At 38.3% G+C, this 19,455-nt stretch overlaps 1 protein-coding gene across 3 annotated transcripts in view; it reads left to right on the top strand.

Moving 5' to 3' along the window:
• The window catches only part of LOC124607388 (UV-stimulated scaffold protein A-like), a 126,924-nt gene extending 119,694 nt beyond the window's left edge, over window positions 1-7,230 (top strand). For all 3 annotated transcript variants that reach the window (XM_047139705.1, XM_047139704.1, XM_047139706.1), the window contains 2 exons: window positions 6,137-6,285; window positions 7,081-7,230. In XM_047139705.1, coding sequence (XP_046995661.1) covers window positions 6,137-6,285; window positions 7,081-7,183 — 252 coding nt within the window. In that variant the 3' untranslated portion in view covers window positions 7,184-7,230. The remainder of the gene's footprint in view (window positions 1-6,136; window positions 6,286-7,080) is intronic.
• The last annotated feature ends 12,225 nt before the right edge of the window (window positions 7,231-19,455 follow it).

Raw genomic sequence — 19,455 nt, forward strand, 5'->3', positions numbered from 1 at the left:
ATTTAAGCATCTACAGATTTTTTGCAATGAAATAATTTAATTTTTAAAGACCATTGATAGCTGGTGAAGCAAGAATTGTTGTGGGTCTTGCAACAGTCTAAGTGAAGAATTTACTCGTTGATTTTTATATTGAGAATGGGCTTTTTCGTAAACTATTGACCTGTCCTTAACCTCAGTTGCTAGTTTCAGCAATGTCTCAATTTCTTTTTCAACTACATTAGAATGTTAGGGACATTAGGGACACACTGGTGTGTTTTGGCAAAAGGAGGAGATTTTAATATGGTCACAAGAGAAGTTACGTATTACTCAAAACTCACCCCAGACCTTCATTAATCCCACTCCTAAACTACCGTCTTGGTATGGCTAACCACTCACCCCTTGAGACCAGTCCTGTCCTGTGGTGTAACATTTGTAATGGCTTCTTTTGTGAACATTTCAACATCACGGAGCTAATTTTTCTTTCTTTCTTTCTTTCTTTCTTTTTTTTTTTTTTCTCCATGTTACTTTTCATCTAGGCCCATGTAGTGGCTAGTTCTTCAGCATGGTAGCATGGAGTGTTCGGCTTGTACAGCACTACAGGTTCCATTAACCTTGCCTTACGTATGCTACGTTCAACTTCTACCAATAGAACATTTCTTTCTATCCAGAGAAAAATACCTCTTTCCTTCATTTCATTCTTTGAGCTATATCAATCACAACAAAGTGGTATAGTGCATTGTCTATTACTATTGCCAGATTAGGAGGAATATTTTGCACAAGAACATTATCTTCATAGCTGGTGAATGAGTTTTTGGACTACAACTTTTAAAGCAAACTTCATGTTCAGATGTGCTACACCATTGTTACTAATGTAACGCCAACACAAAGCACTTATTCAAAGTAACTGATGGCTGCAGAACACTTCAAAGTCAGAAAATAACCACCTTACAACGAGAGCTGATGAACGCAGATATGCATGTAACACACATCACATGGTTCTGTTCACCCATGGCATGGCAACAAGGGTGCTTTACTAACTATACCAGTGGGGGCGTGGTAGGAAAAGCTGGCTCACCATTGGTGTTACCTAGGCAACAGTGTCACGTACCCTCCGGTGAGCCAAACATCAAAAGTCGCAACAAATTTGAAACACACTATAGAAGCTCGTATCTGCATTCCTGTAGTGTTAATGCACTTTGTGGAAAATAAGCACCCCCTGGGCATCTCTGTGCACTGTGTCACCAGTGATTCATAAGGCAGACTATGGAGGATCAGGAGGATCAGTATAACTGTGTGAAACGCCCTATTGTTGCTTCTCGTGATGTAGTGGTTCAGATAAGAGTGGGGAATCACTAGCCATTCTTCAGTTTTCAGACGTTTGTTGAAGAGAAGGGCACGACCACAATCAGGCGATCTACCTTCCCCCACGCTTCTACCCTTCACTCTGTTACACCCCCAGAACATAATTTATCCCTTAAGATGGCTCCTAGTGCACTTAGACATTGTTCACCCATTTAATATTTGTTCTTAACCCATTTCACCTAACAATGAACTGTATTTTTTTATATTTTAAATATGAACATAGACTTCTGCGGCCATTGTCACAATCAATATAATTTTTCTGGGTTTGTGACCGCATTGTCAATATGTAAAACTACCGACGTTTCAGTCACTATTGCAAGTGACCTCCTTTGGAGTGTTTTGGTTTACTGCCAAATGAGAAACCTTTGTTTCTTATATACATGCAGACGTGGCTGTTATCTAATTCTGATAGGATGTTAAGGATGAAGGGGAAAGGCATTGGAAGTTCTTTATTGGTGTTTTTATTATTTCTTTTCATTGGTGGAGACTCAACATTTTGGTTGGTGTTTGCATTACTGCTTGCGACGGGTGGAAATCGGCGAGCGGAAGGAGGTCACTTGCAACAGTGACCGAAACATCGCTAGTTTTACATATTGACAGTGCAGTCACAAACCCAGAAAAAATTTATCGACTAACTTTGTTTAGAGAAACATTTTCGCTAGAAGTGGCAGTTTCTCCTTTAAATGCTCCCCCATCCCAATGCTCACACTCCACCGGTGAGGATTTTAGTATGTTGTTCATAGTGCTCTTCAGTGACTGAGCTATCATGCTCCATTCCTAGATCACTCTAACAGAACTTTCCTACTATATTTATTTCAACACTTAGTCATCTGTTTGTTTAACACACAAATAAAGGTCTCTGCTTAGAAAGGGCAATCAGACAAACAAAGAATGCTAATAAAACTGGTCACAAGGGTTATTAGAATCTTAAGAAAGTTTGTGAAACTAGAATATCTAAATGGAGAAATTTAAAGGATGCAGGTAAATATTTTAGGAACCAGTGAGATGCACTGTACTGTTCTACAATCATCTGTAGACTGAAAGAGGAGATATTTTGAGTGGGAAGAATAGGGCTATTGTAGGCATAATAATGAATAAGAAAATTAGTGGTAAAGTGTTATCTGCAGTACCGAAAAGAATAGTGATGATGAAATTGAATGGATATCAAAGAGACATTGTGATCATATAAGTATACGTGTGAACCACTGATGTGGATGACAGTGTATTTAAAGTTATTTGTCATAATGTTAATAAACATGTAAAACATGACAAATGGGAGGAAACTGAAATGTAGTCATTGGTTAAAGGTAGGCAAAAAGAGAAAATTCTGTCTTGGCAAGCAAAATGAGAACAGTAAAAAGAGTTCTGTATTGTAGACGAGTTTGTTGTCAAAAATTATCCCTTTGAGTGCCCCTTGTGAAGAAAGTGTGCATACACAATGCTAGGGGATCAAGGAATATAACTGATTGACTATATTTTGTTAAAACACAGAGGAGGAATCAAGTAAAGGACTGCAATAATTATTCAAGAGTTGACAGACACAGTAATTGTAAACTAGTTATGAAATGGCAGTTAAAATTCAAGTGATTAACGATAAAGCTCCTGCTGGAGACTAGGCACGTCCAATGAACCAAAAACTCAAGACTGCTTTGTAAAATGCAACAAAGTAAATAATTATACTCCAAGGAATTCTATTTCACATCTCATCAGAAAGCAGAACAGTTTTAGCCATTCTGTACAGTCTCCTTCCATTAACTGCTGGCAGCCAATAGGATTTGCTTGAACATGTAAGACAATCTGTAACACACCATTCAGGTTCGTAACAATAGGTTAACGTATGTTGCTGTTTCTTTTATAATACAGTACAAATCATATTAAAATGACAAATGTTATTGTAAAAAATTGTGCTTAACATCTTCACAAAAATATGTCAGCTCTACTGCATCTTTTGTCAGGCTCAGTCTGTCTTTCTAGCTGTGCAACAGCTGACACAAAATTGTGAGGTGTTTATGTACAACTTTTCACAATGATATTCGTCTTTTTAGAGCGATTTGGACAGTATTGTAAGTATTTTTCTTTAGGAGATGATTGTCTTATAATAGCTCGATAAAAATCAAATGAAACATTTGTTACATTTCTTGTATATATAATATGATGTACCATAACCATATGAGCGTGATTGCTGATCACAGCAACATGGTTTGGTAATGTGGTTGGCATCTTCCCCACCTCTGCTACCATACATTAAGCAAACCTCATCCTCTCCACACTTCCTTATTGCTCTTTGTCTGCACAGAGCTACCGCTGGTGTGATGACCACTATAATAGTGTGGAAAACTGGTGTACAGACCGCAAAATTGTTATAATAAATGCAACAGAAAAGTTAGTACTTTTAAAAAAGCAAATAAGAGGCGGCATTTGATACTCGTGAGATACTGCAACTGATAAAGAAATGGTTAAAAAGTAAAAAATGATTAAAGTAAACAAGCACAGTACAGGTTACTCATTTATGAAATAAATTTGAAATGTAAAATTGATAAAAAAGAATGGATAGAAAATAGATGTCATGATATAAGTATAAAATTGTACCAGGGTAATGGAGATGCTGCACATGTACTGAAAGCAGTCACCTGATGCAGCACAGTCATTAGAAATGAAAAAGGTATTTAGGTCATGGGAGCAGAAAGTAAGGCAAGAAGATGAATATAGTACTTGGAGAATCTTTATAACTGACCAGGAGAAATTAGGCCAATTGAAAATGAGGACACAGTTCAGAACGATGACGGGAGATTCAATTGATATCTGTTATGAGAAGCATGCAAGTACTATGCTTCTGAAGAATGAAATTAATTACAGCTTTAAAAGGGTGACCTTTTTTTTTGTATAAAGCAGACTATAGTAGTCAACACTGTCAGATCGGTATAAATTGTCATAACCAGGATGTTGATTGCTAACACTGATATTTAATTTGCACACTGAAGTGGCTGTGAGGGAAGGACTGACTCGATGTGGAAGTTGTTAATCATAGACAGAAAATCGGCACGATATGAAAACTTAGCAGTGATCACCAAAGTCAGAAATTGAGTCAGGTACTTCAAGAAATACGCTGAAAAGCAAAGAAACGTGCACCTGCCTAATATTGTGTAGGACTCCCGCGAGCACTCAGAAGTGCCGCAACACGATGTAGCATGGACTAGACTGATGTCTGAAGTAGTGCTAGAGCAAATTGACACAACGAATCCTGCACGGCTGTAAATAAATCCGTAAGAGTACGAGGGGATGGAGATCTTTTCTAAACAGCATATTGCAAGACATCCCAGATATGCTCAATAGTGTTCATGTCTGGGGAGTTTGGTCGCCAGCGGAAGTATTTAAACTCAGAAGAGTCTTCCTGGAGCCACACTGTAGCAAATCTGGACATGGTGAGGTGTCGCATTGGAATGCACAATGGACATAAATGGGTGCAGGTGATCAAACAGGATGCTTAGGTATGTGTCACCTCTCAGTGTAGTATCTAGATGTATCAAAGGTCCCATATCACTCCAACTGCACACACCTCACACCATTACAGAGCCTCCACAAGCTTTAACAGTCCCCTGCTGATGTGCAGGCCCATGGATTCATGAGGTTGTCTCTATACCCATACATGTGCATCCACTCGATAACATTTGAAATGAGACTCGTCCAACCAGGCAGCATGTTTCCAGTCATCAACAGTCCAATGTTGGTGTTGATGTGCCCAGGCGAGGCGTAAAGCTGTGCAGTCATCAAGGCTACATGAATGGGCCTTTGACTCCGAAATCCCATATCAATGATGTTTTGTTGAATGGTTCGCACGCTGACTCTTTTTCATGGCCCAGCATTGAAATCTGCAGCAATTTGCGGAAGGGTTCACCACTTTGTCATCATGAACCATTCTCTTCAATCGTTGTTCGTCCTATTGTTGCAGTATCTTCTTCTGGCCGCAGTAATGTTGGAGATTTGATGTTTCACCAGATTCCTGATATTCACGGTACACTCGTGTTGGAGATTTGATGTTTCACCAGATTCCTGATATTCACGGTACACTCGTAAAATGGTTGTATGGGAAAACCCCAATTCATCGCTACCTCGGAGATGCTGTGTCCCATCACTCATGCGCCGACTTTAACACCATGTTCAAACTCACTTAAATTTCGATAACCTGCCATTGTAGCAGCAGTAATGGTCCTAACAACTGTGCCAGACATTTGTCTTACATTGGCATTGCCAATCGCAGCACCATATTCTGCCTGTTCGGTTTTGACATCCAAATAAACAAAAAGGAAATTAAGATAATGGCATGTGACGCAAGTGGACATGGTATATGGCTAAATTTTAAACATCTATAAAAGACTCTTAAATTGGTACATGATGTTTGCTGTCTTGTAACTGGAATAGATAAAAAACAATGCAGCAAGTTTTGAACGAGACAAATGGTCTTGCTGCTTAAATCAACACTTGCAGCAAGGAATTAAATTAAGCATTGTTTGTTATTTACAGAAATGATTGTTGTAGCAGTTGTTGATTATTGTACTGTTGTTGGCTTCAGCTGCCAAAGACTGTGGTCATGTGTATGTGAGTTTTGGCGAGTGTGTTGTGGTGTCTATTTTTGACAAAGACCTTTTTGACCAAAACCTTATTGTGTGACATTCTTTTTGTTGTGCCTATCTGCAACTCAGCATATCCACTATATGGTGAGTAACAACTATTCTTTTCATAATATTGTTGAGTATTGTATTATCTACACCAAATGTTCTTCTTTCAAATTTTTAAGGAGGCAACAGGGATTGATCTTAAAATGCCAGAGAAGCGAAAAAAACAGAGCACGAAAAAAGAAAGGAAAAAGAAATTTCCTGGCCTAACTGATATAAGTGAAAAACGAAAGTCTTCATATGAGCGCCTTTCAAGGAAGATTTTTAAGAAGTAAGTATATTAAGATGAACCTTTAAAACTACACTCTTGGAAAAGATTACAATGGTTTTATTGTGACAGTTCCAAATAAGAGCTGCAAAAAACAATATTTATCAGTGCAGAAGCTATAAGGGACATTTTGCCTTAAGTATATTTTTGGCTGTAAGAAACATAAAAGTAATTGTTCAGTGTGTTCAAATGTGTTTAAAAACTGTACTTTCCACTTAGTTGTTAAAGTATTGGAGAAAACATTGAAAAGTCCTTGTAAGACATTTGCTGTCTAATATCCCCCATAGAACTTATCGTATATTTCAGTGAACTTTACTTTATGTATACAGGTAATAATGAAAATGAATTAAAAGTGACACTAAAGGCCACATATATCTGCATTCTGTGCAGAAATGTTGCAACACATCCTGTTGTCAGTGACTACCCCAGACATTTAATGCAGGAAAATACACAAGGCATACAGGTTGATATTAATCACAGGAAGGCCTTTAATGAATCACTCAGTTACCAGATCCATCTTTTTACATTAACAAATTAAGTATACACTACAATTCTTGCTTCCTTCCATGGGTTTCAAAAACCAATGGAAGAAGAAGAAAGATGAGCATGTCATTATGTATGCAAAAGAAAATCATTAACCAAAGGTTACTTTCAAGGCTATGAAATTTAGAAAGTACCATATTATATATTTTCATCCAAACTCGAACATTTATAATGATGAAATGTTATGCATGAAAGTAAAATCGGACACACAATTATCAAAAGTAATACTATGTTTTTGCCGCAAATGTGTTGCAGGTCTTCAATGAAGAAAGTCGCGAAGGCCTTGGATCAGCTGGATCATAAACGTTTTCGTGACAAATATGGTGATCAGTTTCATTACATGTATGGCACTGCCTGAAAAAAGATGGCATATTATTGAAGAAAATAAATAGTTTTAGAACTTCAGATTGTATTAATTTTATTATTTGTATTTTTGTATGTTTAAAGCACAGCTTGGATGTACCACTATCTATATATTGATACATTTTACTCCAAGTTATCCCTGATATTTTACGTGTTCCATAAATCACTTTCTTGATAAACTTTAAGATATAAAATACACCAATTAAACAAAATTTGAACCTTCTTGATAGATGTAAACATATGTTGTTACTTTTTGGCTGTTTACTAGTCCACTATTACTGTTCACATCAAAAGTTACCACAACAAACTACACATACATATACAGGTTGATTCGAAAAGGAAGAACAGATTTCAATTGTTTAATCCAGACAAACTATGAAAGGTGGAAACACATTGCACATGTTGCTGGATGGAGGAAGTTTTGAAGTTTTATGTTCACACACACACTCGCCAGAGCACCATGTGTTGCTTGAGAAACATCAAAACGATAGGCCATTTCATTCCACACACAAATCAACCAGTCCCTTTTTATTGAATTGACAGCGTCAACGTTTATGTTTCTCGACTCTTGGGACAAAGATGGTCTTTTATGTACACACAGAACAAAATCACAAGGTGTGAGATCTGGTGACCCGGTCCACCTCTTCTAATCCTACGTTGTGGGATGGTGGTGTTAAAATAATGCTGCACCTCAAGGTGCAAGTGAAGTGGGCATTAACATATGTAAAAATGAGCTAATTGGAATTTTTATGAAGTTGAGGAAACAAGCAATTTTGTAGAATGTTCAGACATGACATACCTGTCACAGTCTCCTCCACAAAAAAGAAAGGTCCATGAACTTTGTGAACAAAAATGGCACAAAACACATTCAGTTTCAGTGAGTCCCTTTCATGTTCAACAATGATGCTAGGATTTTGTGACCTCCCAAATTCTTACATTAAAATTATGGCAGTTTACTTTATCTGATAGATGAAAAAGTTGAATCATCCAAAAAGATGAGTCATTTGGAAAAAGTATTGTCTGCCATATCCTGGGGAACTGAAAAGCAAAATTCATGCCTTGTTATGTTCGCCAGAATACAATTGCTGCAGTAACTGCAATTTGTAAGGCTTCATATAGATGTGCCTTTTCAGAAAACACCACACTGTTGGTCGAGGAAGTTGAAGTTCCTGGCCTGCCCATTGGACTTCCGAGGTGTCCATGTGAACGCATCTCAGATATACTCAACACTTTCATCAGATGTGTGTGGCTGAACAGTGCTCTTCCCTTTGTTCATGCAACCAAATTCCAAGAATTTTGTATACCAGCCATAAATCCACTTCTGCAGGGGTGGCTTCTTGTTGAATTGACAGCAGAATACATGTTGCACATGAACAATGGGTCGACTTCATTCAAAGTCCAACATACAAAATGATTTCTGTTGTGGTATAGTCACCTTGTTGTTACAAACAAACTACAACATAGCTGTGTCCAAACTTTGAACCTTCCTTTATCCAGTGACATGCGCAGTGTGTTTCTATCTTTTATAGTTTGTCTGTAATTAACAACTGAAATATATTATTTCTTTTCGAATCACTCAGTAAAACATACACTGCTGAAGTTCACCTCTACAAGGAGTCTTCCGTGGCAACAGCACTAAGGAAAAATTGTTTTTAGGAAGGTAGAATTAGCTTTCTGATCTGGCAGATCAAATTAATTTGAACTATATACTATCTCAGGTTTTCTCGGCATGAACGATAAATGGTGTGGTTCCAAGTATGCTGCCAAATTTGTCAAGGATAAAAACTAAATAGCATTTGCAAGTACTGAAATGGTAAAGGTGATGCATCTTTCCCAACTACATATTATGCAGGATGAGGTTAAGAAGGAAATCAATATTCTAAACACAACACTAGAGTGGGACAGCAATAAAATTTAAAAAAATGAAGTTCTCCAATTATTCCATGGACAGTGTACACTATATATGTTCACACATTGCAGAATTTTAATTAACTGTCATTAGAGGACCATAGAAGAGGCTAAATTTTCACATATTTGCATCTTCTTTTGCAGTGTGAGGGCATAGTAACTCTAAACAAGCTATTAAAAGTTTCATTGTTCACTTGCAGAAAATTGATGTAATCATCAGGTTCCGAGTGCAACGTTTCCAAAACTCAGCATATGCAAAGAGCGTCTGCTTCAAAAGTGAGGTTAATTTGACCTACTTTGTCGGTATGTGCGTGGGCTTGTTTGACAAATCCATGGTTAGATAAGAACAAATTCAGTAAACAGATTTGATCTTTATGAGGGTCTTAAAGGACTACCCATCACCACACCAGTGCTTTATACATTGTATCTCCCATTGAACAATTTTTCTTCTTTAGGCCCAGCCGTGTAATATATGTCTGAAAACGACATGATTGTTAGAGTAGATAAACTAAATAGCTGCTTATAACAAGTCATCTCTATTTACAACAGACTGTTTCACCTTAATAACCATTTTCAAGTACGTCTAGATTGATGTGACGTCCATATGGCATCATTAGTGGACCGTTTCGTAACTGTCACTGCTTTATTAAGATCGTAAATATTGCCAAAATGTTGAAATTAAATGTTAGTTGTGACAGCAGTTTGACAGTTCCACATAGTGTCGTAAGAGTGGAACTGTCAAACTCCTCTCACGTTGTAACTTACATTTAATTTCAACATTTTGATACTTTACAATCTTAATAAAGCAGTGACAGTTACGAAACAGTCCACTAACAACGCAATATGGATGTCACATCAATCAAAACATACTTGAAAATGTCAATTAAGCTGAAACAGTCTGTTTTAAATAAAGATTACTTATTATAAGCAGCTATTTGGTGTGTGTACTCCAACAGTCCCATTGAACAAGAAAAAGTTGATGTCAGAATGTGTTTAAAAAAATTCTGTGAAAGAATCGTCAAACTTTTCTGTGGTTAGTTCGAAGAATTCAAAAAGTGGGATTCTTGTAAAGAGTAAGACTGCATTGAGACTGACCATGATATCTGTATCTCAGAGCTGTAACTGACTGGCAGTGTACAAAGATAGCAGAGTTGCAAATGTGGTGTTCGCAATTTCCCACATATTTTCTGAGAATGTGTTTAAAGTATTTTGCCAGCTGGTACGTAGGTGCACCAGTATTACTACTGCATCTAAAGGAATTCCTTCCTTGGGTACCTTATGAAGGCCATGTAGTTGTGGTGGCACTGTTGTTCATGTCCTAAGACCCTTAATGATGTTACGTGGCAAGGTAGACTTATTGAGGAGAGAACCTACATCTGCCTGTAGGCAACACCAGAAGATTAAAAATCACCTTACTGAAGGCCACATGTGACTTTAGGATCATATCGTTTCGTTTGTCAGCTGGCATAATTAGTTTCCTTGTCTTCCCGAGATTTCTCAATGCAACTCCTTCTCACTTGGAGATGTTGGAGCTTAATTTTGGCATCTTGGTGAGTGCTCTACAGGTTTTGTGGGGAACCTCGTCTGCTGCTTCCATTGGGAGAGAAGCTGCTATTGGTAATATTTTTGGAATGGGCACAAAATTAGCCCTTTAGCAAGAATGTTCATTGTATGAGAAAGTCAGATTAGAAGGGTGTTGCAGTCAAAAATAAGTTCACGTAAGATATAGGTTGATATTGAGACGAAGGAAGGGAAGCCAAGACTTCCCTATCTGCCTTATGCTGGCCCAGTATCCGGAAAGATGAGTACAGATATACGGCATCCAATGTTTTTCCATTCCCGCAATTAAGATAGAAAGTGATGTTTGTAATGTTAAAGACAATCTATGTCTTCAAAAGCTGTATGTGTATCACATTCCTTGCACATGTGGAGTGTCTAATGTGGGGTAGATAACCAGAACAATCAAGGTGAGATGCAAGGAACTCAACTAAAAAGCCAAACAGATCAGCTGTTGCCTAGTATTGCCTAGAATATAATTGTGAAATGAAATATTATGAAACTATTATTGTGGAACAAACACCAAGTTTTTGGGATAACATAAATAAGGAGTCTATCGAAATAAAGATGTCAGAAAACCTAATAAACAGGGACAGAGGTTTCACACAAGGCTTGGGGTCTGGCAATCAATTTATTAAGATTGTATTGGCCACCACATCCACCAGAGCTGGAAAATGCCGAAAGAATTTGCATTTCACAAAATATCAGTGTGGATTCTGAGAAACAAAAGAGCATCAAAGGGTGTAGTGGGCAACAGGAATCAAACGGGGCTATAAATTGCACAATAGTTTACAGTTTGTTTGGAGCCAGGCAGCAGGTACACATACCAACAAAACTTGCAGCACCTGAAGAAGACAGCTGTGTCAGTCATCAAAATATTGTGCATAAAATGGAAACAAGAACTCAGCAGAACACTTGGAACCAAACCATTAATTTGAACTACATTAGAACTATTGTCTTCAAATAAATTCTGAAATTCATTCTGAACTTCAATCTTATTTTTCATTGCGGTTGTTAACCCTTCATGATGGGAACCTTGCATGTAGCTGGTAACTATAGTTGAATTCTTTTATCTTGGCGGCTCGCGCATGCCCGCCCAGACGTGGGAGATTGCTGCGTTGCCAGTTGCACACGACGCACGCGCCAATAGAAACAGCGCCATAGTATAGTATAGTTCGCAAACTTAGGTTTAGGGGGGAGCACGCAGTTTATGAAGTAAAGCCACCACGACCGCATTAACCCTTTCGCTGCTACAGAGACGTGCTTCCCGCATTCAGCGCTGTGCGCGATTTTGTCACTGCACTGCTCGCCTGTGCTGACACATGGTGTTTCCGACTGCTTTGACACACTTATCATTCGATTCCACAAAAACTATTTGGCCCAAAAATTTGATTTTTACACATCTTCTTGACTGATACCTTCCCCCCACTTCCTTTGACTGACTGAAGTGCTTTAAAATAAAGCCAAACGCGCCTGGCGTAAATAAAACTTTTATTACAGTCGCGAAAGACGGAATATTTCTCAATATTACATACGACATCTATGTGGTACTTAAATTAAATGAGATATTGTTATACAGTAAATTTTATATGAAATTTAGGTACCTTGTCCACATTTCATTCTCAACATTGTGGCAACTAAAATCGACCATACGGAAAGTATACCCTATGGACTTTTACCTCTGCAAACTCTTCAAAATTTCGTGCAATGGTTTACTACATTTAATGCTGCACAATAACTGGGTTGAACATCGAAACAAAATTAAGTCATTTATGGGGGGGAAGGTATCAGTCAAGAACATGTGTAAAAATCTAATTTTTGGGCCAAATAGTTTTTGTGAAATCGAATGATAAGTGTGTCAAAGCAGTGGGAACACCACGTGTCTGCACAGGCGAGCAGTGCAGTGATGACAAAATCGCGCACAGCGCGGAATGCGGGGAGCACGTGACTGCAACAGCGAAAGGGTTAATGAAGAGACAAAGCACTAGAAATTTCAAAAAATTGCATTCAAACGAATAAAATTCATGAAATAAGACACTTCGATATTGTTTTAAAAGAAAAAAAAAATATTTAGCACCGCACAAGGTTTGAACTCTTTCCCTTTCGTTTACTAACCCAACGCCTCAACCGTTACGCTAGCGCAGCTCGTTCTATAACGTTTCTACATAAGGACTCTAACACGTCACGCAAAATTCTGACAAACACTGTTGGTATGCCTATGAATTACTCGCACTTCGTCGAAGTACAATAGGAAATAAACAATTACCGCTGTTCTTTATTGCGAAAAAGCGGTTCGTGAAATTGATACAAACACCTTTCCTTGCTATCGCCTGAATTAGGAATCTTATTGCTTGTTTGGTTTAATTAATTAATAGAAAATGAAGCAGTTGGTATAAAGAATGGTTTTTCCAAACTTTCAAAAATCAAAGTCTGCTATCAAGACTTTGCTTTTGTTCTATTACTTTGTTTATGACTGAAAGTTTCTAAAACTGAAGACACTCGTCCGTGCTCTGCTCTGCAGTCAGATCTGGCAACATCGTTCTCTGTTCATTGGCTGACTGTATTTTTTGACGTCAGATGCGCAGAACGAACCTAAACTCGGCCGCCAAGATATATGACGCGCACTTTAGCGGACAGCAGATGCTACTGGCTGGCTGGGCCACTTGATCAAGCAGTTCGTAGCTGCATGTGCCCCGATTTGATTTTGCCCAGTTGTTGTTGTTGTTGTTGTGGTCTTCAGCCCCGAGACTGGTTTGATGCAGCTCTCCATGCTACTCTATCCTGTGCAAGCTTCTTCATCTCCCAGTACCTACTGCAATCTACATCCTTCTGAATCTGCTTAGTGTATTCATCTCTTGGTATCCCTCTACAATTTTTACCCTCCAACACTAAATTGGTGATCCCTTGATGCCTCAGAACATGTCCTACCAACCGATCCCGTCTTCTGGTCAAGTTGTGCCACAAACTTCTCTTCTCCCCAATCCTATTCAATATTTCCTCATTAGTTATGTGATCTACCCATCTAATCTTCAGCATTCTTCTGTAGCACCTCATTTCGAATGCTTCTATTCTCTTCTTGTCCAAGCTAGTTATCGTCCATGTTTCACTTCCATACATGGCTACACTCCATACAAATACTTTCAGAAATGACTTCCTGACACTTAAATCTACACTCGATGTTAACAAATTTCTCTTCTTCAGAAATGATTTCCTTGCCATTGCCAGTCTACATTTAATATCCTCTCTACTTCAACCATCATCAGTTATTTTGCTCCCCAAATAGCAAAACTCCTTTACTACTTTAAGTGTCTCATTTCCTAATCTAATTCCCTCAGCATCACCCGACTTAATTCGACTACATTCCATTATCCTCGTTTTGCTTTTGTTCACGTTCATCTTATATCCTCCTTTCACGACACTTTCCATTCCATTCAACTGCTCTCCCAAGTCCTTTTGCTGTCTCTGACAGAATTACAATGTCATCGGCGAACCTCAAAGTTTTTATTTCTTCTCCATGGATTTTAATAACTACTCCGAATTTTTCTTTTGTTTCCTTTACTGCTTGCTCAATATACAGATTGAACAACATCGGGGAGAGGCTACAACCCTGTCTCACTCCCTTCCCAACCACTGCTTCCCTTTCATACCCCTCGACTCTTATAACTGCCATCTGGTTTCTGTACAAATTGTAAATAGCCTTTTGCTCCCTGTATTTTACCCCTGCCACCTTTAGAATTTGAAAGAGAGTATTCCAGTCAACATTGTCAAAAGCTTTCTCTAAGTCTACAAATGCTAGAAACGTAGGTTTGCCTTTCCTTAATCTTTCTTCTAAGATAAGTCGTAAGGTCAGTATTGCCTCACGTGTTCCAGTGTTTCTACGGAATCCAAACTGATCTTCCCCGAGGTTGGCTTCTACTAGTTTTTCCATTCGTCTGTAAAGAATTCGTGTTAGTATTTTGCAGCTGTGACTTATTAAACTGATAGTTCAGTAATTTTCACATCTGTCAACACCTGCTTTCTTTGGGATTGGAATTATTGTATTCTTCTTGAAGTCTGAGGGTATTTCGCCTGCTTCATACATCTTGCTCACCAGATGGTAAAGTTTTGTCAGGACTGGCTCTCCCAAGGCCGTCAGTAGTTCCAATGGAATGTTGTCTACTCCGGGGGCCTTGTTTCAACTCAGGTCTTTCAGTGCTCTGTCAAACTCTTCACGCAGTATCGTATCTCCCATTTCATCTCCATCTACATCCTCTTCCATTTCCATAATATTGTCCTCAAGCACATCGCCCTTGTATAGACCCTCTATATACTCCTTCCACCTTTCTGCTTTCCCATCTTTGCTTAGAACTGGGTTTCCATCTGAGCTCTTGATATTCATACAAGCCGTTCTCTTATCTCCAAAGGTCTCTTTAATTTTCCTGTAGGCAGTATCTATCTTACCCCTAGTGAGATAAGCCTCTACATCCTTACATTTGTCCTCTAGCCATCCCTGCTTAGCCATTTTGCACTTCCTGTCGATCTCATTTTTGAGACGTTTGTATTCCTTTTTGCCTGCTTCATTTACTGCATTTTTATATTTTATCCTTTCATCAATTAAATTCAATATTTCTTCTGTTACCCAAGGATTTCTACTAACCCTCGTCTTTTTACCTACTTGATCCTCTGCTGCCTTCACTACTTCATCCCTGAAAGCTACCCATTCTTCTTCTACTGTATTTCTTTCCCCCATTCCTGTCAATTGCTCCCTTATGCTCTCCCTGAAACTCTGTACAACCTCTGGTTCTTTCAGTTTTTCCAGGTCCCATCTCCTTAAATTCCCACCTTTTTGCAGTTTCTTCAGTTTTAATCTACAGGTCATAACCAATAGATTGTGGTCAGAGTCCACATCTGCCCCTGGAAATGTCTTACAATTTAAAACCTGGTTCCTAAATCTCTGTCTTACCATTATATAATCTATCTGATACCTTTTAGTATCTACAGGGTTCTTCCATGTATACAACCTTCTTTCATGATTCTTAAACCAAGTGTTAGCTATGATTATGTTGTGCTCTGTGCAAAATTCTACCAGGCGGCTTCCTCTTTCATTTCTTAGCCCCAATCCATATTCACCGACTATGTTTCCTTCTCTCCCTTTTCCTACACTCGAATTCCAGTCACCCATGACTATTAAATTTTCGTCTCCCTTAACTATTTGAATAATTTCTTTTATTTCATCATACATTTCTTCGTCATCTGCAGAGCTAGTTGGCATATAAACTTTTACTACTGTAGTAGGTGTGGGCTTCATATCTATCTTGGCCACAATAATGCGTTCACTGTGCTGTTTGTAGTAGCTTACCCGCATTCCTATTTTCCTATTCATTATTAAACCTACTCCTGCATTACCCCTATTTGATTTTGTGTTTATAACCCTGTAGTCACCTGACCAGAAGTCTTGTTCCTCTTGCCACAGAACTTCACTAATTACCACTATATCTAACTTCAACCTATCCATTTCCCTTTTTAAATTTTCTAACCTACCTGCCCGATTGAGGGATCTGACATTCCACGCTCCGATCCGTAGAACGCCAGTTATCTTTCTCCTGCTAACGACATCCTCTTGAGTAGTCCCCGCCCGGAGATCCGAATGGGGGACTATTTTACCTCCGGAATATTTTACCCAAGAGGACGCCATCATCATTTAACCATACAGTAAAGCTGCATGCCCTCGGGAAAAATTACGGCTGTAGTTTCCCCTTGCTTTCAGCCGTTCGCAGTACCAGCACAGCAAGGCCGTTTTGGTTATTGTTACAAGGCCAGATCAGTCAATCATCCAGACTGTTGCCCTTGCAACTACTGAAAAGGCTGCTGCCCCTCTTCGGGAACCACACATTTGTCTGGCCTCTCAACAGATACCCCTCCGTTGTGGTTGCACCTACGGTACGGCTATCTGTATCGCTGAGGCACGCAACCCTCCCCACCAACGGCAAGGTCCATCATGGTTCATGGGAGGGGGGGGGAGTGGGTGCCCAGTTAAGAGCATCATAAATGCTGATACTGTTTTAACTATTTGCTAATTCTTTAGTATTTTACTTTGTTGACATTTAATATTTGAATTATACTCTACATTCACCATTGTAAGTGCTGAATTATAATGACACACACTGTTTTTTTTTTTTTTTTTTTTTTTACCTACATTGGTGCTGCAGAAATGTCGAAGAGAAAAAAAGGTAGTGAAATGACAGTTTTGTCATGAAACAATTGATATCGCAGAAATAAACATAATTCTATGTTAATTGTATGCTTTCTGTTTGAAAACTATCAACAATTACATTACAAGCCATACACAGATCATTATTGCTGGGTCAACATCAGGTAACATAATTTCCACATTGTACAAAATACTGTATAAGAAATCTTGCCACTTGCAGAAATGAACTTTGTTTTCTTTATGTTTCCATTTCAAACAAAGAATAGGTAAATTATATACATTATTCATGAATTGACATGGTAGAAATGAACTGTTTCTGCAGTAATATTATGCACAATGTTCACAAAATTATGTATTACTTGTCAATGTGAAACACAGTGTCTGCTGCTTATCTTTGATTTTTATATGCATATATAGGCATAATATTTTTATACACAATGGTGATATGACTTACGTGTCAGTACCAGGGATATGTTTTTGACTTCATTACACATAGCTGAACATGGAACTCACACTGTTTGCTTGCAGTCTCTACAACAAATTTTTGTCTGATTTCGTACTTGGGCAATTATCCAGGGAGATGAAGTCCAACTGTCAGCCTGTTGCAGGACAACAATTCGGCTGCAACCTCCACTTGGACTTATTTCATTAACTGTGTTTTTCCAATATTTCCTGAATCAAGCCCAACTGGAAATTTGCATAAGTCAGTTTACCAGATGACCAATTTGTAGACAAAATGCATTTAGACCGAAGAAAATTTTTCAGTACAAGTTGGTGCTTTTCTTGACTCTTTCCACAGTTTTAGTCTGCTGAATGGAAACTTGACAGCATGTAGACATACCTTTTGTCACACTATTTCATTGCCAACATTTGCTTTGAAACATTCCTGAATGTCATTTCTCCTTTTTGCAATTTGTCTGTCATTTTTGGCATGCCTTTTTGTTGTCCCGCAATGTGCTGCACATGTCAATTGCCCCATCATACAGTCAACAGAAGAATGTTGGGCTCATGCACCAATTATCACAAAATAATGTATGCCCCTTCTGAAAATATGGCTCCCTTAGAGTTGCGATGACTTATCCAGAGACTCTGAGATTGTGTTTGGCGATATCTGTGTCACTTCCGCAACAAATGTTAGAAATCCAAAGAACATCTCAAATCAAAAACATTTGATTCCAAAATGATTTTGCTTTGTTGGGATAAACTGTTTTACTTTTGTCTCCCTTTGAACAGAAGGAGTGACTCATCCATGTACATCCATAATGGAACGAAGTTTGAACAAGTAGTCTATTGTTTTTATGCTATTATCACTGAAGAGTAAAAAATCATACGACAGAAAAATATCCTGTCTCGTGGAAGAAATTGTGAAAAAAATCAGAGTACCCCGAAGTGGACATTTTGACTGGTACTTCGATACTGATAATTTCTTTCTCCTTTGTCATAATTTAAGACATAGCTATAAATGCAAATAATTTATTTGGTGTCAGGTATGTCGACTCTTTCTTCGTTCTGTTAGTCAGATGTTAAGAACTTAGAGTAAAATATCTACATGTTTCGTTACAAATATGAGCCACAATTTGATCAGCTGCAAAGAGGGCGAAAAAGCTAAAGAAACTTCTTGTATCAACTGCACTTTTCAGTCCAGATACGGTGGACAAAAGCTGGTGTTCTTATGGTGTTAAGAATTTTACTTGACCACACACATTCTGTTTTATATGCTGATGCATGGTTCCTTCTTCACTGTCATCTTCTTCTGATGAGTTGTCTACGTTCCTGGGTCTGGTACTGTTGAAGAGCCAAAAAATTCTGATGTGCTTGAAGACATTGGTATATCTGAAGTCATTGATTGGCTAAAGCACTTTGTTGTGGTAATAAATCAGTGCAAGGTTCACTTTCACTGCTGACCTCAAATTCAGTGTCTAATAGCAGATTCAAAGTTTCTTCGTCTGTTCATTTTCAAAATAAAATTTTACACAACAATAATCTGTCAACAGCCTAGGAAGGAGGCAACACAGATTGTTTATTTCGACAATCAATGCGCCTCTGCTGACACTACACTGCTAACTGAATCCCCAAGATCCTTTGCATCAACCACGGTGCTAGGTGAATGCCCAAGAAATATAATGGCAATACACTGCACTACAAGGTTCCGGGGAGCCTGCTAGATAACATCAAGGACATTGCTCCACAACAGTTAAGCTTAGCAAAATGGTAAACAAGCAAGGTAGGCTGGAGTGCGATAGCAGTTCACCAGAGGGAACATCTTTCCACCTAACTTCTACAGCAGTCCACCGTCTGTGTGACCAATTACAGTGGACTTTTACAGTAGTCGACCTTATTTACAGGATTAAAATCATTATAATCCAATGCACAGTTCATACAAAGCAGATGAAAACTTGACATGTTGCACATACTTTTATTGATTCAGATATTGCAAGAAAAGAATTTTTATACAAATTTGGAGAAATCAAAATAAATTCTTGTTTTCCCCAATATAACTTTCAGCTGCCACCTAATTTCTATAGTGGGAAGAACTTAGCACCAAAATTTGGGCTGCACTTGGCAAGATTAAGTGTTATCCTTGTAACTTGATAATTCTCCAGGAAAATATG

This window comes from Schistocerca americana, chromosome 3 (assembly GCF_021461395.2).
Source record: "Schistocerca americana isolate TAMUIC-IGC-003095 chromosome 3, iqSchAmer2.1, whole genome shotgun sequence".
NCBI lineage: Eukaryota > Metazoa > Arthropoda > Insecta > Orthoptera > Acrididae > Schistocerca > Schistocerca americana.